This window comes from Euprymna scolopes, chromosome 16, assembly GCF_053919585.1.
Source record: "Euprymna scolopes isolate OS-2025 chromosome 16, ASM5391958v1, whole genome shotgun sequence".
NCBI lineage: Eukaryota > Metazoa > Mollusca > Cephalopoda > Sepiida > Sepiolidae > Euprymna > Euprymna scolopes.
The window spans coordinates 20,628,848-20,654,784 of NC_136497.1; the positions used below are offsets into that span (position 1 = coordinate 20,628,848).

Consider the following 25,937-nt stretch of genomic DNA (forward strand, 5'->3'; position numbering starts at 1 on the left):
GTATTGTTAATGTATGCCCTCAGCCCACAAATAAACATAAATGTTTGGTTTCTTATCTTTCTTTTCCAACCCAAACAAATGTTGCTAAAAGAATGATATTGTACCAACATGTTGCAAATAAAATCAAATATTCAAGCTTTATAATTTTGTATCAAAAAGAAAAAACAAATTTAAAAGATATTTTAGAGAGATTTTTACTCACAAAATCAATGAGGGGCATTTTTTCACTTTAAAACGTTCTACCAATTTTGGACTTGTATTCATCTGTATTTTTGCAATGTTAAGAGTATGATGCATCCTGGGAAAAAAAATAAAATTATATATATATATATATATATTATACACATAAGAAAAAAATAAAATGTTATATATTAAAAAATATAAATAAAAATGAAAACAATAACTAATTATGCACTGTGTAAAAATAAAAAAATTAAAATAATGTATATATATATATATATATATATATATAATTATTTACTATAATAATTATTAAATACCTACAGACACTAGTGTTTCATCCTTTCGGGAATCATCAGTACAGGGTGTCACGGTTAACACTGGTCAATAGATTTGAACCCGGCAACAGAAGCCATCTCTGGCTTCATTAGCAAGGACCTGATCCATTCGACCACTGTTAACCGCGAAAAATACTGTTAAAATTAAAACATTTATATTTAAATGTTTTTAATGTCTGTCAGAGTGAACTAGTCATGATATGATGTTCTGCGCATATGAACTAAATTGACCGACTTATTTCAACTGAAAGTGCTCAACGATAAGAAACGAGTTTCTTAAAGGGGCTGACATATACATACACACACAAGAACCACACACACACACACACACACAGAGCAAATAACATTCTTTAGAATTTTCAAGTATCTTTAATGAGAAAAATGTATCATCTTACCGCACAGCCAGACCTTCCATTGTTGTCATAGCAACTAGACCACAACCTGGTTTGTAACTGAAATAAATATTTTTTTTTTAATTTGTTTTTAACAAAAATTCAAAAATTTTAGAATGGTTCACACATAATCGTATTTGCAATGAAAAGAGTAAAAGAAAAAAAATTGAAAATTTTAATAACTGCATCAACAAAATATTTCAACATAAAATTAATAGTTTCATTGATTCTTGTCCAGAATTCTCCCTATATTAAAAAAAAAGAAAAGAAAAATCTGTTTCTCATATTCCAAAAATTACATAAATTTGTAATATTGTAGAGGGCTTCTGTATGACATGGAGAGTTGTGTCTATATATATATATATGTTTGACATGTATATATATATATGTTTGACATGTATATATATATATATGTTTGACATGTATATATATTTAATCACCTAGATATGAATGTGCCTATTAATCATCTAGTGATTGTTTAAACAGGACATATTACAATTATAAAATTAAGAAACAAATAACAGTTCCTTGGGTTTTACATCGACAAATGGGAAAACATACCTGGTCCATCTTGAGTTGATCTTGATTTGAAGGATCCTCGGAAAAGCTGCAAACGAAGATTCGTATGACCTGAAGCATTAGTGGTATACACTGCAGCTTTATTTCGGATATTTCCCCATTGAAAAGATGTAACGCTGGTCCTAGCTTTTTACTATTGACATTTCCCTCTATTTTAAGCCATTACTGTCCACCACCGTTTTTCTTCCTTTGACTACCGACTGCTAATTCTCTAACTCCAAACTCCTGATTAACTGATACGTGTCTGTCACGCTCTCTCGTTATGTCAATAATTAAAAGAAAATAATTTTTAAGTGATTAGAGGGAATTTGTAGAATTACAACATAAATCTCGCAAGTTTGAATTATGTTTGTTTTGGAGATTGTGGATAAGACAGCCGTTCTTCAGTTACACAATTTGAATTTCTTATTTAAAAATAAAACTATTTGATCAATTTATGTGATTTTTGGAATATGATACTTTTGTGTTGTCATGGATGCATACAGTTTTTTTTTTTCATTTTTGTTTAATTTAAGAATTTTGAACCAGAACCATTTCATTTTGCTTTTATTTTTCAGGCGAACTTCCTTAACTTTAAAAAGCAGAGGCTCAACTGTTTTTTTAAATATAATTTTATTAATATTGATAGATTCTAAGGCAACTGAAAGTCTTGTATAAATTTTTTTTCAATTTCCTAAGGTAAGGTGGATTCCACTATCAATATTTTGATTCAAATTTTTAAATATTTAATTATTCAAGAGTTGTTTTTAATCCTGTATTACCTGGTTGAACTAACCCATTCAGTCTTAAATAAATGAATATAATGGCATAAATAAAGTGGGAATTGATTCAAACATGTCTTGTATGTATTAGCTTAGTATCTTGGTGGATGCCAGATAGTTCCAGATTGCAACTGTCCATTGCTTACATTCAGTGTGCCACCATCTGTCTAAGAGAGTAGAGGATTTCGTTTGTTGTCATAAACATTTTTTTAAAACACTATGGATAATAATTAAGGTAAGTTTATGAAATGCAAAATTCTCAGTGGTAGTTTAACTATTGAACTTCATAATGAAAGATTGTTATAGTGAAAAAGTCATAAAATAATAATATCATTACCCTTTAAGCTAAAATTAATACTTTTTTTTTTTTAAATAATAATTCAGATCATAAAGAGTTAATTCAACAGATAAGTGGATAAAAAACGGTGACTATGGTAAAAATTATCTTTCATTTTCTCGAATGCCATTTCAGTATTAAATCATAATATTGATACTATATGGAAAAATGCACGCATGAAAAGTAATATTCTTAAGATTTTATTAAACCTGAAAAAGTAAAGGACAAGAAATTCAACCTGGAAAAGTAAAGAACAAGATATTCTAGTAAAGTAAAAAATAAGAATTTTTTAGACTTAAAATATTGCAGCTAAAAATAAAATTTGAATATTGATAAATATTTTATTTATTATTTGCATATGTTGTTGTTTATTTTTGAGTTAGAAAGGGTGTCAGTCGCTGGATTGAACTTATTTCCCCCTATTATTTGCATATATTTATGTAGTGAAAATTGTTTGAATAAAATTAATTCATTAGTTAGTTAGTAGATGGAATTAATAATTTTATAATTTACATAAAAATGAATTAAATGATCCTAATTATGATATAATAAAATTATTAATTTTTATGTAAATTATAAAATTATTAATTCCATCTACTAACTAACTAACGAATTAATTTTATTCAAACAATTTTCACTACATAAATATATGCAAATAATAGGGGGGAAATAAGTTCAATCCAGCGACTGACACCCTTTCTAACTAAAAAATAAACAACAACATATGCAAATAATAAATAAAATATTTATCAATATTCAAATTTTATTTTTAGCTGCAATATTTTAAGTCTAAAAAATTCTTATTTTTTACTTTACTAGAATATCTTGTTCTTTACTTTTCCAGGTTGAATTTCTTGTCCTTTACTTTTTCAGGTTTAATAAAATCTTAATATTACTTTTCATGCGCGCATTTTTCCATATAGTCCATGATTTTTCCAGGCATTGCTATTGTATTTATTATTTACCTTTAAAAAAAATCTCCTTCAGACGATTTTTTTCTTTTTTTTTTTGTAAATAAATATATATTTATTATCATTATTATTCCAAGTTCGTTGTTAATATTATATATATAAATACACGCAAAGAAAAATACAGGAATAATCGACAATGTTGTCTGTTTTTCTAAAAAAAAATATTTCTCTTTCATTCCCTGAACAAATGAGATAAATGAATAATAAAATAAAAATTCAACAATCTTTAAACTATTTTCAGTATTTCCGAGTCAGTTTAAATAAAGTTGTGTTGTTTTTTCTTTCATTTCTTCTAAAATAAAATAAAATAAAAACTAAACCTTTTATTTTATCCAAGTTTCATTGTCATCAAAATTTTAAGTGACGTCTGCTTGTATCCTTTTTTTTTAATTTACCTTTAAAAATCTTTAAACTATTTTCAGTATTTCCTAGTAAGTTTAAATAAAGTTGTGTTGTTTTTTCTTTCATTTCTTCTAATAAAATAAAATAAAAACTAAACCTTTTATTTTATCCATTTTTTTTCTGGCTTCTTCTGATTGTCTCTGCCACTCTCACTAGTATTTTCTTCTTTTTAGTCTTTTAAGTTCACATGTATTATTCGACTTATTTACTTCCGAAACTAGGCAAGCAGGTTCACTGCTGCTGATGATAATATGGACAAGACACGATCTCACAGCAGCAGCAGCTCTAAGAGTAGTAGTTATAATAATAACTTGGAACCGGCAAATTATTAGCATATTAATAATTCGATTTTCATCGGTTTTTAATTTTAAAAAAAGACATTACACGCGATTGAACCTAAAATCTTTCCACCAATCCCGGCTCTATACCCGTTACGGTAACATAACATTTTCAATTTAATTTCGAATCACAGTAGTTGTTATGAAATAACTACATTTTTCATCAAATGTGATGACGAAAAATTTGAGTTCATTCAAAGAATATGTATATCATAAAATTCACTAATATTTTTAATCGATAAATTCACCATTTTTTGCTATAAAATCATAAGGAGAGTTAAAAAAAAATTAGTTATTAAAAAAAAGTTTGGTTTTTTAATTATAAAAAAAAACGATACACGGGATTGAACCTGAAATCTTTCCACCAACCCTCGGTACTCTAACCGTTACGCTAACATGTCATATTGGCAAAATCGCAGTAAAAAATATTTATATACAAAAAAAAGTTATGCAAAATAAAAAAAAAGCGTTAGTCACTTATGTATGTACTTACTTTCCTGTTTGTGAACCCACATATTTTGTTGTAACTTTTTTTCTACTGAACCAATTTTCGAAACTTTTATTTTCAAAATGTAGCTAATGAGGTGTTCTATCCAACTATATAACCTGCTTAAAATTTGGTTGCGAACGGAATTAGTGGTGGGGGTTTGAATGTGTCTCGATTCATTCAATTTCGGACTTAAGCATATATTCAACCACTACTGTGGTTGAATGATTATATTTCTGTTTGTCCCACTTTTTCTTGGAAATTACTGGGCCAATCTGGCTGAAATTTAGTATGCACCTTTGTTATGATAATGCGCAACAAACTAAGTATTATGATATCTGTTTGATGCACAATTACAGATTAATAGCGATTAGTATTTCATGCAAAAAAAAAAAAAGCACAAATTTAACCATATTCAATCATCAATTTGCATAAAGTACTCATTCTAAGTCAATGTTTTTTTTAACAGGCGAAAAAATTTAGTTATTATTAAACATTTTAAATTAATTTTTTTTAAACAACAACATGTTAATGAAGTGCACATATCCTAAAAGTCTTTGTACCTCCAGAGTTTTAAGCAAAAAGATTTTCTTTTTATTTCGAGAGAACTAATACTAAAAATACAATCACGAATTGTTTAAGACTTTTACCCAGTCATGGCTGATGAAACAAGTGCATGCTATCCTCATGGATTAAATAAACGGTTCCATTCAAAATTTCATGCAGATTACCCAGTTTAACAGAAAAATTTGCCTGAATTCAACAAGACATATCTGAAGATCGAAGGTTACACCAATCAAAACCTTGTGAAAATAACACTCAAGATAAGAACAGTAGTCGGAATAATAATCCAAATACAGTTTGTTTGTATTGTTATTCATTAGACTACCGTTCTCATCTTGAGTGTGATTTTCACAACGTTTCCGTCGATATAACCTCCAACCTTCTTCAAGTGTATCTTGTCGAACTCGGGAAGGTTTCTCTCAAATCTGGAATTTGGACGGAATTCCCGAGTTTGACAGAAACATTTGAGAGTTCAACAAGATACAGATGCACATGAAGAAGGTCAGAGGTTATATCGACCGAAACGTTGTGAAAATCACACTCAAGATGAGAACAGTAGTCCGATGAATAGATACAAATGACCAATCCTACAGTTTGTTTGTTTTGTTGTTTTATAATTTACTAAGGAGTCGCCATTTAAAGCTAGAAGCCACTCAATGATAAAGGTTAATGAGATAGATATTTTCATACTTGAATAATGAATAAATTAATAACATTTGATATCTTATGAGAACGATTTTTGACAAATGTTAAACATTAGATTTGAAAATTACCATGTTGTAGCCCTTGAGGAAGCAATCTTTTTGCAATGTGTGATTGTAAAGAAGCAACCAAGAAATGTGTTGAAGCATGCAAGTTTAAAACTAAAATCAGATGTAATGATTGTTTTTAAGAATAAAATAAAATGAAGGAATATAAAATTATTTCATCTTATTCTTATTTTAAGAGATTTTTTTAAAAGAAAATATTATTTTGTATTTTACAAAAATAAATTGTTTTTTTTTCTTTTTAAAAAAAGTATAAGAAATGCTTACAATATGGTAAGCCAATCTCCAGTTGTGGCACCCGTAGATGCCTGGGTTAAATGTTCAAAATTGTTATCATTGAGTAAGCGCATGGCTTCATTTTGAGCAGCTTCCATCCATTCAGCGATGTCTCCAGCTTCAATGGTGTCACCTAGCATAAAAAGAGACACAAACATTTCACAAATCATTTTCAAACATTCAGCAGAAACATTTTTGTTCAGATTTAAAAAGATGATTAAAATAATTTTGAAAATTTTAGAAAACCAAGTATAATTTTTTATTAAACGAAAAGTAAAAGTCAAATGGAAAGGAGAGGGTTAGTAGTAGAAGGAGTCCATGTGTATGGGTGGAGACCAAAGTTTAGGAAGTCATGTTGGAAGAGAAAAGAGTACAAGTATGTGTGTGGAAGTTAGGGTCCGACAGTAGCCGAGATGGATTCTACAAAGCCACTATTTATTAATCCATGGAGTATTGCTGCGACATTTAGTCTGGTACATCAGCTGTTAGTCTCTCCACATCTTAGACAGGGTCCAAAAAATAAAAAAAAAAAGCTTTTAATTTTATAGGTCCCACACTGTAGCAAGCCCCATTGCTGCAATGTTGCAGCCCTATGCTCATTTCACAAATACTTTAATAGAATGTACTCTGCTCCACTTGTGCTCTCTCAATCTAAATACACCTGACAGTCAGTAAAATCTCATGTCTTCACTACGGGGGTGCCCAGATGCAAAAAACTTTCTACTCTAATAGATTCTTTCCTTTGGAATTCCCTCAACTGTATTATATTGCCCAGTCGTAAAAAAATGGGACTTGAGTGCCATCAGCCAGAAGCGAAACCAAACGCAAAATTTTGTAAGCAAAAAAAAAAAAAAAAAAAATTGACACATGCTGGGCACGAACTTGCATAACTTAAGTTAAAGCGAATGCGTTACTGATGGGCCTAGGGAGGACACAAATGTTATAACGTCACAAGTTTAGCTTTTTAAAATGAAAGAACATAGCGATGGTTCGCAAACCATGCCAAAAGTAAGGTTTTTATCTGTCCCTCGCCTCTTCAAACAAAACATTTCTACAAGAAATAATTAATTTTTCTAATATTTTGATATTTTTTGTCTGAGAGACCAGTCTTTCCAATGATACTGCATTCATGTCTGTACGACGTGGATGACAAAGTTTGTAGCAGACATACAAACACAGACGCTTGCCCTTTATATAATAAATATACTTATTCAAGTATTTTGAGTAATGTAGTTTTAGAATACATACAATTATGGGTTTTCTGTCGAAAACAAAGCAGAACATCAATTCCAACTTTATTATAAAGAGAAGATAAATTGATGCAATTCAAATGTTTAAAAGAAAAAAAAAAAAGATTATCTTACCATCATAAACAACTGGAGATTTTTGTCGGAAGAAAACTAAAGCTGGTAATTTTTTAACGCCATATTTTGCTCCAAATGTTGACGTTTGCATTTTTCCATAACGACAATCTAAAACAAATTATACAAGAAAAGAACTTTTTATAAAAGAAAAAAAAACATTGCTACAAGTCAAATTTACTTTAATAGTTTTTCCTGAAAATGGAGACCAACTGCAACACAAACCAACTGCAACACATTACCAGTTAAGACTCAATGAGACTTCTTGGTTTCTCTTTCTCATCAAATATTTTTTTTACTTCATACATAAGGTCCATTGCTCTTTTTGCTTCTTGTAAAATCGGTTCTCAAAATACTTTCTCACATCTGATGCTATTTTCTATCTCTAAATCTATCATCAGACCATGTGTGGAGTACTGTTGTTATATTTGGGTTGGTGGACCTCTATCAAGAATCCTCAAATGGGATAAGTACAGAAACATATCTGTAATTTGATTGGCCATATCCTTTCCAGTAACTTTTTCCAAGAACTGCAGAATTGTGACACTCTTCATGCTAGCCGTTTTCCTCCTAACCGACAGTCTTGGTTTTTTCAAGACTAAGGTCAATAAGCATCTTCTGTCTTTATAATCTTTTCTGTTCTTGTTAGCTCTTTACATGAAATGACTTCACGCCATATCTGAAGCGATTTCCATGAAAAAATTACAAATCAAATCGGCAAGTGACAAGCCTTGAAATAATCTTTTAACAAATTATAAGATGCCATAAATATTTTTGTATCGAAGATGTACGGTTATTTTTAGAAGAATTACTGTCTGAAAAGCTTTCAGGTTTGATGTTTTATCTCAGATTTTCAAGTGTTTAGTAGAATGAATGGCTTTGGCCAAAACTACCCACACTAAGCTATAACTTTATACTATAGTAAAGATTTGGACAGTAAACTGAGTAATATCTATAAGCGCCACAAACAGAACTTATGTTACAATATATTAACTGAAAGATTGGAAAGAAATAAGTACCTTCAAGGAATAAAAGATCTGCTTTGAGTAATTTTTGCATTTCAAACAAAGCTGATTGAAATTCTTCATCTGCATCAGCATCTAAAATATAAAACGCAAAAGATGTAAAAAAAAAAAATAAATAAATAAATAAAAAAAATGGAAATATTTTTTAATACGATGCTTACTTCAACTGATAGCATTAAATCTAATATATAAATTAAAAAAAAATATATATATGTTCTTTCTACAAAATGAATATTTGACTTTAATTTCTCGGTTTTGTTGTTTATTTTTGTTGGTAAGATGATAAAAGGAAGATAAAGAGAACAGATATTTTTTAAAAATTTGAAAGTCTTGTCTCATGCGAAAAATAGTCACCAATAATCAGGCTTGTAGGCCAGTCAAAATGCTTTCGGGGTCAGATCCAGTCTGCAGGTTGCCGATCCTTGTATAGTGATCCAAAATGAACAAAATGGCTAAGAAAATTTGCTTTCCAGATAGTTACAAGCCATGAGACTATGCTATGATAGACGGTCTCCAAAGACAAATTATTTAAGATGCTCTGAAAAGATATCAATTCCTCAGAGCACATGCAATAAATACCTTTGAAGTAGCATTCAAAATGCACAAATACCCTCTAACATTTAAGTGATAACAATAGATAACATTTTACACCAAACAAAATTCAAGAATATCTAAAACTTTATGGTGTCTTTCAAGGAAAATTAGCCGATTTGCGCAAGAATTACAGACATAAACCTGATAACTGAATTCTGGTAAGTATGAAAATAAAATTCTTTTAAAATGCGGTTTTTACTTTAAGTCACGTATTAATTTATTTACACAATTATTTTTCTTTTTACACTTTCACCCAATCACCCCTACCCAAATACTATTGTTAAAATTTATTATTGGAATTTATTGTTGTCAATTCCCAGCTTGTGATTCACTTGCTAAATTTACATAAAATAAACGCATTCTCCAATTTTGAATTTAACGTTTCCCCATATTCCTTTTTGCAAACAAAAAAAAAACCTGCTGATGCCATTCCATTTTTAAGTATACTTTTCAAATAGTCATACAAATACATGCACCACCTAGTGTCGAATGTTAGCAAAAGAGGTAGACAATTTCCATCCAAATCAAGTCAGGGATGACTTGAGGAAATTTAGCAGAGTTGCTCAAGAATTACATATGTTAAATTTGTCAACTAAATTCTTTAAGTTAGAGGGGAACCTATCACCATACTTTCTCTTAAACAAACAATTGCACTTATATTAAGTAGAATACTTAATATTATCAGTTGGGGGGGGGTAATAGAAAGTAGACGTGTTGTGGAAGCATTGTCGGCAGCTCCCCTAACTCTCGCTTCTCCTAATTTGTCTTTCAGTCTTCGTTTAGAACCAGTGATTTTTCTGACAAAGGGAGAAGAAAAAGCTGTATTCAGAATTTTTGAGTTAGCAGTAGTCTGAGATGTTGGAAAATTTGTTTCTATTTCTATCCTTATAACCATGTAACTAGCAAGGGTGCTAGAGGTAAACGCTTTTCTGGGCTGCTGTTATCCGCCTGATAGACAGGGACTCTAACTTTGGACTAACCACTAAGGAGGCCGTCCTATCAGCAAGTACAAAGTACTGGGGCTACTGTATTGTCATTTGGTGAATGGATTCTGGACCAAGCAGTAGCTTCTGGTGGGGCTTCCTGATGCCATATTAGTGGGTAATTGTTACAGCTTTACCTTATCATGGGTTACAAAAAAAGAACAAAATTTCTTCACTTCTTTTTCTTCCTTACTTTTCCTCTCTACCCCACTCTAACCAAGTCTGTTGACCTATTTCACAAATCTTAAATCTCCATCATAAAAAGTCTCCAGAAAGAATATACGATTAAACCCAGAACTCCTATTACAAATGTAAAGCTCCACTACCAGGTCTCCTTCTCTAACATCAGGGGTCTACGTTCTAATCTTCCAGAGGTTGAAATCTAATTACAGGAGACCAAACCAAACCTATTCTTTCTAACCAAAATGACACTGGACTGACTATTTCCCTAGATAAGTTCGTAATCAAAGGATATTCTAATTTAACATCCAAATCTGACCCCCCCCTCCCAAGATCGCTATGGATATGAAATATGTGCCTACATTAAAGATGGCTTCCCATGTGGTAGGGACATCTCCAGAAGAAGACCCTAAATTGCCCTATATGTGCTTTCAGATTGCAATTACTCACATCATTGCATTTATATTTGCCCTCTATCACCCCCCCCCATAACAGTGGAGTTACTATCTTTACGAGCATTAAGAGGTCTTGCTACAATTCCTTTCCTTATTAAAGAAAATTGACCACATCCTGTCTGCTCATCCTTCGACTAACATTCACATCTGTGAGGACTCCAATGTTCACAATGTGGAATGGTTAGCCCACTCAAAGAAGACAGATAATGAAGGAAGGTTCTGTCACAATTTCTCTATTACTTATGACTTAACTGAGATTGTCCACAAACCCATTCATGTGACTGACACTGATGGTCAAGTCTCCTAGACCTTTTTCTCATACCTTGCCCTGAGCTATGTTCATCTTCCGTTCTGTCCCCACTGGGATCTTCCGACCACTCGGTTGTTTCCATTAAGATAAGAACAAAACATAATAGGTCTTCCGACATACCTCAGTATATTAATACTCTATGGCTGACTGGGATAGCTTTCGCACGTTTATATCAGATCTACCTCTTCATTCCATGTTTAAAAAGAGTGTGTCCTTCATAGTATCAGACCTGACAGAATGGTTAATTATAGGTATAGACCGCTTCATACCCTCCAAAAAATTTCAGCAAAAACCTTAGTAGTTCTCTCCAGAATGTGCTGCTGCCATTGTGCACAGAAATTACTATTTCCATTGCTGCCAACATAAAGACTAAAGCCGCCTTTAGGATTGCCAACAACCACTATAAAAGAGTAATAAAGAAAGCGAGAGAGTTGTATGTTCAATTCCTCAAGTCTAAAGTAACTACGCAGCGGCTTGGTTCCCACCAATTTTGGCAAATAACAAACAGGGTCCTGAATAGAAGTGTGTACTCTAGCCCAACAATCATCAATGGACCTGAGGTAATCTTGTCAGCATTGGACAAAACCAAAAATTTTGCAGCTAATTCTATCCTATGTGATCAGGGCCGCCAATCCCTGTAATTCATCGGCTGAAAACATGTCATGCGACTCACAAATATGTGTGCGTGATGTTGATAACCTAGATTCCAGTAAAGCAACTGGTCCTGACAGCATTCCTATTACAGTGCTCAAAAAGCTTCAACCAAAACTAGCTCCCATACTTACAAAGTTATTTAAGCATTGTCTTAAGGAAAAATGCTTCCCAACACCCTGGAAAATCTAATGCGTATGTCCCGTATTTAAAAATTCTCCTGTGCATCATGAGTAAGTTGCTAGAATTTGAGTTAAATAATCTGTTGCCAAGGTCACTGGAAAAATGGTGCAATCGTTCTACCATTCTAGTAGACATCTTGCTGCTGATACAACTCTCTACCTCCATAAGAGCCAGGTACATCCTAGGATGAAGTACTGCTACTACATCAGGGCAGAAGCTGCTCAAAACACCCTATCCTGCCTTAATAGAGTTCAAAATAGATTTCTTAATCTAGTAGGGGAGGACTTTTTCTCTACCCGGCAACCTCTTTCCCACAGAAGGGATGTTGCGTACCTGTCTCTGCTTTATCATTATTTTCATGGCAAATGATTGTTTGAGCTCCAATCTATGGTCTCCCCCTGGCCTGACTTTCATGGAAAACACTCGTCCAGCTGAACCACTATCAATAATTTCCCCCACTCTTTATCTGTGCCTAAAACTATATGTAGATTCCATGAACAAAGCTTTCTTAGAACTGCACACTTGTGGAACTCTCTTCTGTTTCCCTGCTTTCTAACTGACTACAATATTGTCATTTTCAAGTCCAACATGAACAAGTTCTTGATGAGCCATCCCCTTAATTAATCCAATTTACCACTAACGATTACTACGATATCAGCCCGCTGACTACCTACACTCATTGATCCTTATCCTCGAGTGGCCCCCGGTCCTTGATAAGTGGTGACTCCTTTGTAAAAAAAAAAGAAAAAAAACCCATTGAATCCTTTCACTCCGATAGGTTCAAACAAGTAGTCATCGATGTGAAAAAGTCTGCAGCTCAAAGTATCAATGCTGATGTGCCTCAGGGATCCATCCTGGGACTAACTCTCTTCCTTATCTTCATCAATTTCTCAAATCACATTCTAAGTTCATGCATGGACATATACATAGATGACACTACGATCTAAGGCAACATTTTAAAAGTCAACAATGACCAAGATCTCTCTGGTTTCTTTCTCAAACCTTGAGCATGTAGTGCAACGAGGTAAAAAGTGGCTGGTTAATTTTAATGCATCCAAAACCAAGCTTTTATCTTTTTACCATAAACATTCTGATTCTCACTTGCCCCCCATGTGATGTGAATGACTTATCTAAAAGAGGCTCCCTGCTTTAACAAGCTCCTGTTTCGATAAACTTCAAGGGTCTGACCTTTACTCCTGACCTGAAATGAAAGACTTAAAACAAATCTGTTGGGAAGGTTGCTGGAAAAATGGTTGCATCATTTTATCACTCCAGTACAGCACAATCATATTGACACACCAGTTCATGCCAGATCACCAAAGTTAAACAACGTTGAGCCTGGCCAGTACCAGATGGGTGACCATTTGGGATGGCTAAACGCTGTATGTAAGGTTGGGCAAAGGGCCAGCACTCTCATCCCGAAAAAAGAACTCCTCGCTACAAAAGCATCTATCTGTAGATTTAACCCTCAGTAAGTTAAGGCTGTCGGAGGTTTGGATCCCTCAGGAGAGACAAGCCATAAAAGCCTTTGTGCGTACTTGCATTGTATGTAAAAATAATAAATGCTCTGCCTTGTAAGGCACCTGCAGGGTCACTATTGCCTGCTCATAGGGTGAACAAGTTGGTGTGGATTTCACCGGTCAATTTTCCATAAAAGTTAGAGGGGTAGAAGTCAAATGTACGTATTAATCTTTACATGTAGGAGTTTGCAATTCACTTAGAATTATTGCTCTACACGAGCACCTGCTCTTTCATGCTGGTCTTTGTTAGGTTTACCAATTTATTTGATATCCCTACACATGTGTATTCCGATAACGCAAAATCCTTTGTTGCGTCCGGAATATTGTTGTCGAATGTGCTGACCTGAAGGAACAATTTAAATCCGTTCACATCATCCATCGAATAATTCCCCTTTACTCTGCCTAGCAAGGAGCCTGAGAGAGACTAATTAAAATTGTCAAGCAATGTTTGAGGAAACTATTGGGCAGAAGAAAATTGGATTATTTTGAATTTCTGACTACACTTTCTGATGTGCAAAAGGCAATAAATGACAGACCCCTAACTTATATTGATTCTGCCGACAGAGGCTTTAGTATTTTAACTCCAAATCATTTTCTTCAAACAGGCTATCAACCTCATTTGCTTATTAATAATTATGATTCTGAATTATGTCCTGACCCCCCAAATAGAACTGCCTTGTTACATTCCCTCAAAATGAGGAATAAATTTGTTGAAAAATCCAATCATATCTGGCATAATGAGTACCCTTGTCATTAAGACAAGTCGATGCCAAAATTGGGAGCAATTGTGCCCCCCAAGTTATCTGTTGAAAAAATAATACTTATTAAGTATCCCAAAAAATCCAGACGATTTTGGAATCTATGTAAAATAGTTAAATTAACAATTAAAGTGACAATAATGTTCATTCCGCGGTGGTTCTTAAGGATGAGTGTCCATTCCTTAAAAAATCTTGTGCCCTTGAAAATTAAGAGTAATGATGATATTGTATCAACAGAGTTTATAGAAGAAGGAGGTCCTTTTTTCTGTCCAACCTGTTCAGTTCCTAATAATGGAACATCACCCATAGTGTGCTGCGATTCCTGTGACAGCTGGTACCATTTCAGCTGCGTAGGAGTTAATCAGCAAGATTAACTTAGAGGAGTGGCTTTGTTATAATTGTAAAGATGAAGCTCCGCAGGTTATTCTATATGGTGAAAATTAGCTAATGTCTGGATGCGTGAGAATTTCGAAATTTAAACGGAAAATTGACAGCAGACAGTGCCAGGTATATTAGTATTAAGAAGTTTAACTGAATTAAAGTTATAATTGTTGAATCTCAATTTGAATTGTCAACAAACGAACATATTAAAGTTAAGTTTAACTGAACGAAAACATATTGAAATTATAAATTTGTCTTATGTTTATTGGATTAACTTGCTATTTGTCATTTATCCGACCGTATTATTAAATTTGTATTGGGAAAAAGTAATGATTATCCATTACTTTTTTTCCCCTCTCCTTGGCAGTGTGTGAGAAATGCCATATACAGTTGCCATCTTTCTTGTTTTGTTTGGCCGCCCACGCAGTTTAGTGGTTGGCCGTCATTGGTTAATTTTGAATGTCTCAGGTGATTTGCTTGGCGTGCTTTTTGTATCATGCTTTTACTTTGAGTCCACGCAGAGACTCGTCAATGGATGGACTCCAAACACAGCGGCTCCTACACTGGGGGGAGCCAGGACAATTCCTTCACATTGTATCACCAAACAGTTGGTGAACAAGGAACCACACCTCTACAAGCAGAGACAACTTTATACTGCTGAAACTATCCAAATTAAGGATGACATTCAAAAACAGTTCTTCGTGTTTATTTACCAAATATTGGATCTTATCTGAATTCATCTAGAGTCCCAAATGACTCACATTATGCCTAATTATAGGCGCCAATATTCCCGCCGAGTTTACCATGAACATTCATGAATCCTTTCGAGGAACAAAGAACTAACATTCCGACATTAGGAGTTCATACTACTGGCTCCATGCGTATGGAGGCAAAACAGGCCACCGTTTTGCAAACGGACAATACCAGAACCAATAAACTTTCATTGCTGTTATATTGGAATAAATTTTGAGTTTGAAAGGTATGGCTTTTGTATTTGTGGATTCTTTTACCTCTACAGGGAGTAAATTGGGATGCGAGTAATAATTTCTTACATATCCTCATCTCCATAGTTGTTATTTCATCATGTTTTGGCCACCTATTCCTCTGACCTTCTTCAGGTGGTTTATAGGAGGGAAATGTTGTGCATTTCTCTCCTAATAATTACTTAAATAAACAAAGGCCAAACGATAATGCTTTTAACAAAACAATAATAAAGGGTTTATTTAGAAAAGGCGAGATTGTATCTCAGACTGAAGAGAAAGAAGGAAAGTGTAAATGTCTGAAGGTGTCGTCTGCCATCAGACTGCAGTAATCAACAAGTAGCAGTGGGAGGGGTGAGTAAGAGAGGTCTGTATAGGTCGCTTGCTGGCGTCTCTCTGGCGATCGCAGCTGAGATCCCAAAGGGCTAAAAATAGTCCTTAAGGGGACAGCTCAAATCAATGCACCCTGCCAATGGATTGGTCAGTGTGGCCGAATCACTCTGGCACCAGGCATTGATCCGCTTATAGTAAATAGTTTGTTAGCTGCTACATCACCCCCTGCTTAGGTGAAAAACCGATGAAGAAAAATAAAAAGGTAGCAGTCTTTAAAAAAATACAGAACACAAGGCAACGTAATGTCTGGAAGTTTATGTTACAGAAGAAAGAATATATAAAGGGATAATGAGAATAGAAAGTTCCAGCTAAAATTTTTTTTTTTTTTTAAATAAACCGAATTTAAAGGGGTTTAAATATACAAAGTTTTTGCATAATTTTTTGGGCCAATGTACACAGCGGCCATTACGTATAGTAGTGACATAGTTGTCATTTTCAGTATTCACTTCAAGTGTATGCTGTGTGAATGTAGGTGGGATATGTGTGTCTTGTGTTTCTGAGTCAAGAAAAGCTCTTTTAACTTTGTCAATGGATACTGTTTCTTTTTTGCCCCTAATATCCAAGATGAAAAGTTTATAAGTGCACGATAACACGCGATAAGGACCAGTATAAGGTGGTGTTAGAGGGACTTTCACACAGTCTTTTCTAAGAAACACATGTGTCCATGAAGAAATGTCTTTGGGGACCGAAGATTTTATGGTCTGCTCCCTAGGTTTCATGGGTGGGAGCTTACTAAAGTAAGCTTGCAGTCTGTTTATAAACAGAGCTGGATCTGACAATCTTAGTTCTATCGGGATCAGCATCTGACCTGGCAGTGATAGAGGTACTCCATAGACAAGTTCGGCTGAAGAGTATCCCAGGTCCTCTTTGATAGCTGCACAACAGCCAAGAAGGACAACAGGTATGTATTCGCTCCATTGCTGTTGGTCAGGGTAAGCGCGTAAGGCAGCTTTCAATTGTCGATGGAAGTGGTCTATCATCCTGTTCGAAGCTGGGTGATAGCATGTTGTTCGAATACGTTTGATCCCTAAAATCCTGGAAAGTTCCTGGAACAGGTGGGATTAAAACTGTTCACAGTCTGTGGTAATTTTTGTGGGGACTCCATAGCGCGATATCCAGCCTGATATAAGGGCTCGCGCTACAGATTAAGCCAAAATGTCCTTAAGGGAAATAGCTTCAGGCCACCATGTGAAATGGTCTATGCAGGTCAGAAGATAAGTAAATCCCTGGCTGACTGGCCATAGTCCAACCAGATCGATGTGAACATGGCTGAACCGAGCATCTAGGGTGCTGAATGTTCCCAGGGGTGCACGGATATGATTGTGCACCTTCGACTTCTGACAGGAAATGCAGGAACGTGTCCAGACAGTGATGTCACGCCTCATATTAGGCCAGAAAAATCTAGCTGTAATCAGCTTCACTGTGGCTTTATGACCGGGGTGTGCCAGATTGTGTAGTGTGTCAAAGACAGCTCTACGATGAGCCATGGCAACAAACGGTCTAGGTGAATCTGTTGAAATGTCACATATGATCTGCATGTCCGAAGTAGGCACGGGCAGATATGCGAATTTGCAAGTTGCGAATTCAGGTGATGACAGATCCAATGTGTCCAGACTTTGCTGGTCTAAGGCCATTTGTTGTAAATCGATATCTGAAGGTGAGGACAGAGAATTAATTGAGAAATGGGATAAAGCGTCTGCCGCAGTGTTCTGTCTCCCAGAGATATGTCGGATATCGCTGGTAAATTGCAAAACAAAATCCAAGTGACAAGTTTCGCAAGATGAATATTTGTCCGGCTTAGCACGCAGTGCGAATGTAAGCGGATGGTGATCAGTGTAGATCACAAATTTTCGGCCCTCGAGTGAATGCTGAAAGTGTTTCACTGCGAGGTACATAGCCAGGAGTTCGCGGCCAAACGTGCTGTAACATTGTTCTGCCGGTTTCAGCTGCCTCAAAAAATATGCGAGGGGTTGTAGTTGTTGTTGGTGCTATTGTTGCAACACTGCACCTACAGCTGTGTCTGACGCATTTGCAACCAGTGAAAACTGGGCATCAGGCATAGGATGTGCAAGTAATGTGTGTGTTGCTAGTTTCTCCTTCACTTCTTTAAAGGCTTTCAGCTGAATATCATTTAGTGAAATCTGATCATTTTTCTTCTTCCTGTTACGTAACAAGTCAGAAAGAGGAGACAAGAGATCCGCACAGTGTGGGATGAAACGCCTGTAGTAATTTAGCAGGCCGAGGAAGTGCCTTAGTTGGCGAAGTGAAGTGGGTGATTTAAAGTCTTGTAGAGCCTTAACCTTTTCAGGTAAGGAAGATATACCCTCTGGGCTGATGATGTGGCCCAGGAAAACTAACTCTGAAGCACCAAAAACACATTTACCAGGGTTAATTCTAACCTGGTACTGTTCAAACCGTTCGAACAGTAGGCGGAGGTGAGTGACATGTTACTCAGGTGAGGCACTTGCCACTAGAATGTCATCTATGTAGTTATAGACAAAGTCTAAATCACACACTACTTCGTCCATGAAGCGTTGAAAGGTACTAGCCGCGTTTCGCAAACCAAGAGGCATAGTTAAAAATTCAAACACTCCAAACGGAGTTGTTACAGCAGTTTTCGGGATGTCGGCTGGATTCACTGGAATCTGATGGTATGCCTTAACCAAATCTAGTTTGGAGAAGGTCTTACAACCGTGCAGTGAAGAAGCGAAGTCCTGTATGTGTGGGATTGGGTAATGATCGGGTAGTCCCCAGTCAGACGCCAATCTCCGGAATGTTTCGGGACCATATGCAAAGAGGAAGCCCATGGACTGGACGAGGGACGTATGATTCCGAGTGTCAGCATATGGTGGAACTCTGCCTTCGCTCCTTTAAGTCTGTCAGCAGGGAGGCGTCGGGGTCGTGAGAATACAAGAGCACCTGTGATCTCAATATGGTCAGCTGTTGAGTGAGGTGGTTCACTCATAACAAAATTCAAGTTAGTTAACTCCAGGTAGGAGTTTAATAATGTATGATATGGATCATCGGCAGAAGTAATGAAAAATACAGGGCCGATAGATGTGAAGTTCAATTTTGAACCCTTGACGGAAAGTTCCATATTAGCATCTATCAGCTGTTGTTTGCGTATGTCAACTAATAGGTTGAAGTGATGCAGAAAGTCCGCACCTATAATGGGATAGGACAAAGCAGCTATCATAAAAACCCACATAAAGTCTCTACGTAATTCCAAGTCAAGGGAACGAGAAATTTGACCATACGTGGGAATAGACGAGTGATTTACCGCTTGCAGTGTGATGGGTGAAACTGGCGGCTTCTCGGTGAGGAGTTTCAATGGCCAAATGCTGCAAGCTGCTCCTGTATCAACCAAACAACGCGCTTGGGATAAGGAGTCAGTGATAAAATAGGCACGGTTGTGGGAGGTCTGTGGAGAATGTGCCGTGCTCAGTTCTCCAGACGATAGTTTCCCTGGTTCAAATACAAACGGCATTGTACAGCACCGTGTGTCCTTGCCAAAACAACTATGATAAAAGCATAGTCCTTGCTTGCTAGAGTGACGGCAAACAACACTTGTACCAGCGTCTGGGTGATTGTGATCTGGCCACACTCAGCTTCCTCACCTCTCTGGTAAGCCACTCGAGAGCATCAAGTATAGCCAATAGCTTCTTGACTTGTGTCCCTAACTTTGGCTGAGAGCGTAGAGACTTCAGTCGAAGTTTGGGGGATAGCTGCGGTGGTAGGATCCTTGGTAAAGTCCATAACTTTATCTACCGATGCCACTACAACGTTGACAGAGTTTTTTTCCAACATAGGAGCTAAAATGGCTTTCACCTGTGCCGGCAGCCTCGTAAAGAAAAGCTGTTTTATAAGGGCACTGTCAGTGAGGACGTCTTCAGCTAACTCTCTCATTCGCCGGAGTAGCTCACTAGACAAACGGTCTCCCAAGAGTTCGTCGTGGATTAACGTTTGGATGCGTTTTTCTGCTGACACTGACGTCCGAAGCAGGACATCCCGTTTTGTTGAGTCATATGTGGAGTTAGGAGGGGTGTCAGTGATCAAGTCTTTGACCACTGACGTCAATGACGCAGGGAATGCACTAAATATCGGCAATTGCCGATGCTCTTTAACATTGTTTGCTGAAAAATACGGCTTGAGCTGAGCAAACCAAACTCGGACGTCACCCGCATAAGCAGGCAAGGTGGTAGACATTAGATTAATAAGTAAAATGAGATGGTTGCATATTCAAATCACGTCGGAGTCACCATTTTATAGGAGGGAAATGTTGTGCACTTCTCTCCTAATAATTACTTAAATAAACAAAGGCCAAAAATAGTCCTTAAGGGGACAGCTCAAATCAATGCACCCTGCCAACCGATTCATCAGTGTGGCTGAATCACTCTGGCACCGGGCATTGATCTGCTTATAGTAAATAGTTTGTTATCTGCTACACATTAACCAGAGGAATAGTTGGCCTGAACGTCATGAAACAACTATGAAGACGAGGATAACAGTCCATAAATAAATAAATAAATAAACGCTATTTGTTATAAATGTTTTTTGACCACTTTTTTGTTTTGTAGTCTATACTGCGAAAATTACCCATTGATAAGTATCAAACAGGTTTTAGTTAATAAAAAAATAATAAAATAAAATAAAAAAGTAAGTTATACAGCAAATTTAATTGCGTATGCGAAATGCTGACTAAACAAGTGGGCCAGGAAAATAAACATTGACAATATAATTTTTGTTAAATGCCCCCCCCCCCATTTATTTATTTGATATATATAAGTAAAATAATTCCTTTCTCCACAATTTGCTAAACGTATCCACACTGGAAAGGGCTTGCGCTTTATTTTTTATTTTTTAATTTAATGATGACTTTTTTCTTTTGCACTCCCTCAGTCCCTCCCTCACCTCACCCTTTCTCCTCATAGCATTTAACAGCAGAAGTTTGGGAAGACAAACACCTGCTTTTCTAGGGAAAATACGACTTTTAAATAATATTTAAGTAAAAATTTTGAATATAAAGAAAATTTCAAAACAATTTATAAACGTGGCTGTAGGAAAATGTTATCACAATACTAAAACGAAACAATTCATTCATACGGAGCCCTCATTTTTTTTGTTGTTGTTGTTGGGGGGGGGGTAATTAGTAAAGAATTCAGGATCAGTTTTACCTAAATAAATACGATAAATAGTAATTCATAAAAAATTTCGTTCCGTTTGTTTGGGCATCGCGATTAAAAGAAATTGCTTTATAATATATAGAAAGATTTGTTTATGGAAGAAAAAAAGAGTTAAAAATGTAAACAAAAAAAATAAACATCATTCATTACTTATGAAATAGGGAAAATGATTTCAGTTCATTTATAGTATATTTATTTATTTTTTTAGAATTGGTCTAAAACAATTTTTTTTAAAAGTAAATTGTTTATTTTATGTTAATACTATAGAAAATCATCCAAATAATATTTAGAAATGTATATTAAAAAAAAAAAAAGTCAGCAATAATTTAAAGTAAAGATTATTCTCAATATCACTTCAGTGACACTTCACCGAGAAGAGGGAAATATTTTATTCCAGTATTGTTTTCAATTATATAATTTTCAATTAAAAATTAATTTATAAGCAATTTTTTGCATCCATTTAACAGAAAAATAAACTTCCCGCAAATCTGGATAATTTTAAAACAAGGACACGTGTTGTTAGTTGCAAAATGAAATTGCATTTCATTCCGACAAAAGGGAGGCAACTATTTTCTTGCATTGAAAAAAAAAAAAACAATTCCCAAGAGATATTTTCATCTTTTCTTTTTTTTTTTTTTTTTAAAGGACTCATTTAAAATGAATGGCTATATTTCTTAAAAGTTATTGCTAAAAAAATATATAAATGACTACATATTTATATAAACAAAACATTGCAAAGGTTGACGTATTGGGTCATGTAGGACATTTCCCGGTGGGAGCGCTTCCGGAAATAAACATCTTGCTCACTACGAAGGTAATACCTGGGAGGATGATCCCCCCAGAACGAATTCCACTGTGATATAAGTCAGACGATTTGTGATAGTAAAATCGGGTTTCAGGCCTTGTACTTTTAAAAAGTATAATTTTTTAAAAGAAATTAAAAATGAAAGCGAATCATTTCCATTTTGTTTTGTTTTTTTGTTTTCAAATTAATCAAATTAATATTATTTGTAATACTTAAAATATAAAACGATAAAAATAATGTTTCATTCGTTGCTTTTACCAATTATTAAAAAACAGTTTTTTGTGCTTATGCAAAATACGGACCGTGCTGAAATAATAACATTACGATTTAGAAAGCCATTAGCATGGAGAGGGTAGGTTGTTAACTATTCTGTACTTTCACGTAACGAATTATTCAACAACAACAACAAAAACGTACAAATTGAGTTTTCAACTTGAACATCCTATCTAAAAAATAAAATAACACGGTGCGGTGTGTATTCTGCATAAGCACACTCATTTTTTTTTTTTTTTGGAATCAATTAAATTTGGACGTAAACTTAAAAAAAAAAATGTTAAATATTCAAAATATTTAAAAATAAATTATTTCGCCATTTTCATGCAAGTATTAAAAAAAAAATTAACACATCTGAATGAATGAAAAAAAAATCATTAAAAATGATCAAACAAAAATAATATGACGCGGTTGTTGGCGCGTTCACAAAAATGGTCGATCTTCACTTACACATCAATATTAAAGAATGCTGTGAAGTAATGAAACTATGCATGCTGTTCGGTGTTACCGTCTCAATTACTTTCAGGCCATCTTTGGGGGTGGCACTTGGCACTGACGAGAAGAATGAAGTCAGTAGAAGCAGCTTCGAAATTGGCGCTGCCATGTTGCTAAAGGATAACAAATGGTCGTCACATTTCACTACGGACGTTTTTTTTTAATCAGATTCGTCGTCAATTTCGTTTGCCAATCAGGCAATGTGCAAACTTTTTTTTCTCTCCGATCGCCAATCTCCTCTCTATTATTTCTATAAATATTGCGGATACCTGCACTCTGCGGTACAATCATAGGAAGCGTTAGTACTGTCACTAATATTTTATAAATAAATATGCTTATATAGATCAGCCCCCATGGCTGCTCATATTCGTATGGTGAAACAAGTTACGACAGCAGCCGACAGACGATGACACAAAATGAAACTCGAGTTCTTTAAAAGAAAAAACAAAACAAAAAATCTGTTTTTACTTATATATTTATAGTGCATTTATTTATATTTTTTATTTATTTATTTATTTGTAAATTATGACCTTTTATTTGTTTAAATTTTTTACAATCTCACTCGTATTTTGCCCCCCCCCGCCTCAAAAATTAGATTCTATCTTTGATAAAACATTCTGTTTTTCTTTATTATTATTATTTAAATAATTAAGATTTTAGAGTGGGGGGGTCACTTTCCTATATAAATTAAATGTAAAATGATTACTTATTTCCAGGCGAGTTAGCAGTCAATGACGATGTGTAACAAAATGTCTTTTTTTTTTATTTTAATTTCAATGTTTTGGATGAAAATTACAATTTGTTTGTATATATATATATATATATATATATATATATATATATATATATATATATATATATATATATATATATATATATATATATGAATGTGTGTATGTAACGTCCAAAACTAAGGACACAATTTTTAAACCTAATATTTGTTAGAAATAACAACTGTGAAAAAAAGCTGAAATTATGACAACTGGTAGTCGTTATCATCCATAATAACATACTAAATTTTTAATCATTTGCAAAGGATAGAAAAAGAATTATAACAATTTATTTATTTTCAAAATAGGAACGTCTAAAAGTAAGGGACAAAATTGAGAAAAACCAATTTAAAAAGCCAAAAAACTAATAAAAATACACATACAATCAATATTTAGTAAATGAGCCCTTGCCCTCAATGACAGCTGCACATCTTCGACTACAAGACCAAATCACTTCTTGACAATCCTCGATTCTAATTTTAGACCATTCATCTTGAAGCTTCACCCACAAATCCTCCGTGTTAGTGGGATTTCTTTCCATAACTTTCACTCCTAAGGTCTTCCAAAGATTTTCTATTGGATTTAAGTCAGGACTTTGTGGTGGCCAATCCATAATTTCAAAATCTTGCTCGCTAGGGTAACTCATTACCACCTTTGCCTTGTGATGCCATTATCTTGCATAAATGTAGTCCCATCGAAACTTGAATTCTGTATGATTGGCACAACATGATCTTGAACAAGGTTTTTATAGATTTGCGTGTTTACACGAGTTTGTAACTGGACAAGAGGCGTTGTACCTTGGCTAGAAAACATTCCAAATACCATGTCACTTTTGCCCCCAAACTTGACAGTTTTCTTAGTACACTTGGCACTTAATCTTTCACCAATACGTCTCTTTACATTGTTTTTTCTATCATTTCCAAATAAATTAAACTTGCTTTCATGACTGAAAAATACTTTTGTCCAAATTACATACCTGTTTGCAAACTCTAATCTCTTTTTCTTATTCTTCGAACTAACAAGTGTTTTCTTCCCTGTGGTTCGATTAAACAGCCATATTTCTTGCAGTCGTCCAGAAACAGTCTGTCTTGACACAGTAACACGTAAGGTACTATTCATAACCCTTTTAATTTTTGTGCAAGAGTTAAAACAGTTCTTTAATGACATATGTTGCATTATTCGATCTTCTCTTGCCAAAGTTTTACGGTGTCTGCCGGTTTTAAAAGCACTATTTTTCCAGTATCATTGTAGGATTTAACAACCCTGCCTACAACACTCTTAGAACATTTAACTTTCTCTGAAATCTCTCTAATCTAATAATGTGCTTTTCCTTGTGTAGCTTCACAATAGCTTGTCTCACAGAGTAATCAAGGTTTTGGTGTTTTGCCATGGTGCCGACTGATGATACGTTTACAAATGACTAAGTAAGACTTATTCTTTAGAGGAAATCAAATAATTTGAATATAGCATACTGTTTACATTGTTTTTCTCAATTTTGTCCCTTACTTTTGGACGTTCCTATTTTGAAAATAAATAATTGTTATAATTCTTTTTCTATCGTTTGCAAATGATTCAAATTTTAGTATGTTATTATGGATGATAACAACTATCAGTTGTCAAAATTTCAGCTTTTCACAGTTGTTATTTCTAACAAATATTAGGTTTTAAAATGCTGTGCCTTAGTTTTGGACGCTACTGTATGTATATATATATATATATATATATATATATATATATATAGTTATCAACATACAGTACTGCTAGACATGCAACTACCTCAAGCAAGGATCGAAACCCGGCCGTACAACCAAATGACAGAGTTTCTAACCATTGCGCTATTCATCTGCTGCTATAAAGTAACATGCAGAAACAATATTTGATGTTTTCACGTACAATAAAAAATAATGTAGAAACTTTAGGAATGGGAGCATAGCTTTTTTACTTGTCAAATTTATTTATTTTTCTGTCAAAATTAAATTAAAATATGTGAATAAATAAAAGTAAGAGAGATCACTTTTTTCTAATATTTTAGAATGGGGATTAAATTGAGTGCTTGGGAGGATCTGGATGCCAATTCAACTGTAGAGGAATTGGTTGTTGGTTGTTTTTGTTTTATGGCATATCAACCCTTTTCAGGTTATTTAATGCTGAATCCAGTGATTTTGAAGAAAAATATCTTTATAGAGTATATTTGTTTTTTTAAGTCGGTTTCTATTTAACCCATAGTAGGAACCCTAACAGGTAC

General features: G+C 34.4%; 1 protein-coding gene across 1 annotated transcript in view; it reads right to left on the bottom strand.

The window, feature by feature from the left end:
* The window catches only part of LOC145295871 (thioredoxin domain-containing protein-like), a 50,111-nt gene extending 26,730 nt beyond the window's left edge, over window positions 1-23,381 (bottom strand). The window contains exons 1-6 of the mRNA XM_080141607.1: window positions 22,878-23,381; window positions 8,773-8,853; window positions 7,757-7,864; window positions 6,384-6,525; window positions 914-970; window positions 203-298 (exon numbers count right to left, since the gene is read on the bottom strand). Of these exons, the coding sequence (XP_079997733.1) occupies window positions 203-298; window positions 914-970; window positions 6,384-6,525; window positions 7,757-7,864; window positions 8,773-8,853; window positions 22,878-23,031 (638 nt within the window). The 5' untranslated portion in view covers window positions 23,032-23,381. The remainder of the gene's footprint in view (window positions 1-202; window positions 299-913; window positions 971-6,383; window positions 6,526-7,756; window positions 7,865-8,772; window positions 8,854-22,877) is intronic.
* Window positions 23,382-25,937: the final 2,556 nt, after the last annotated feature.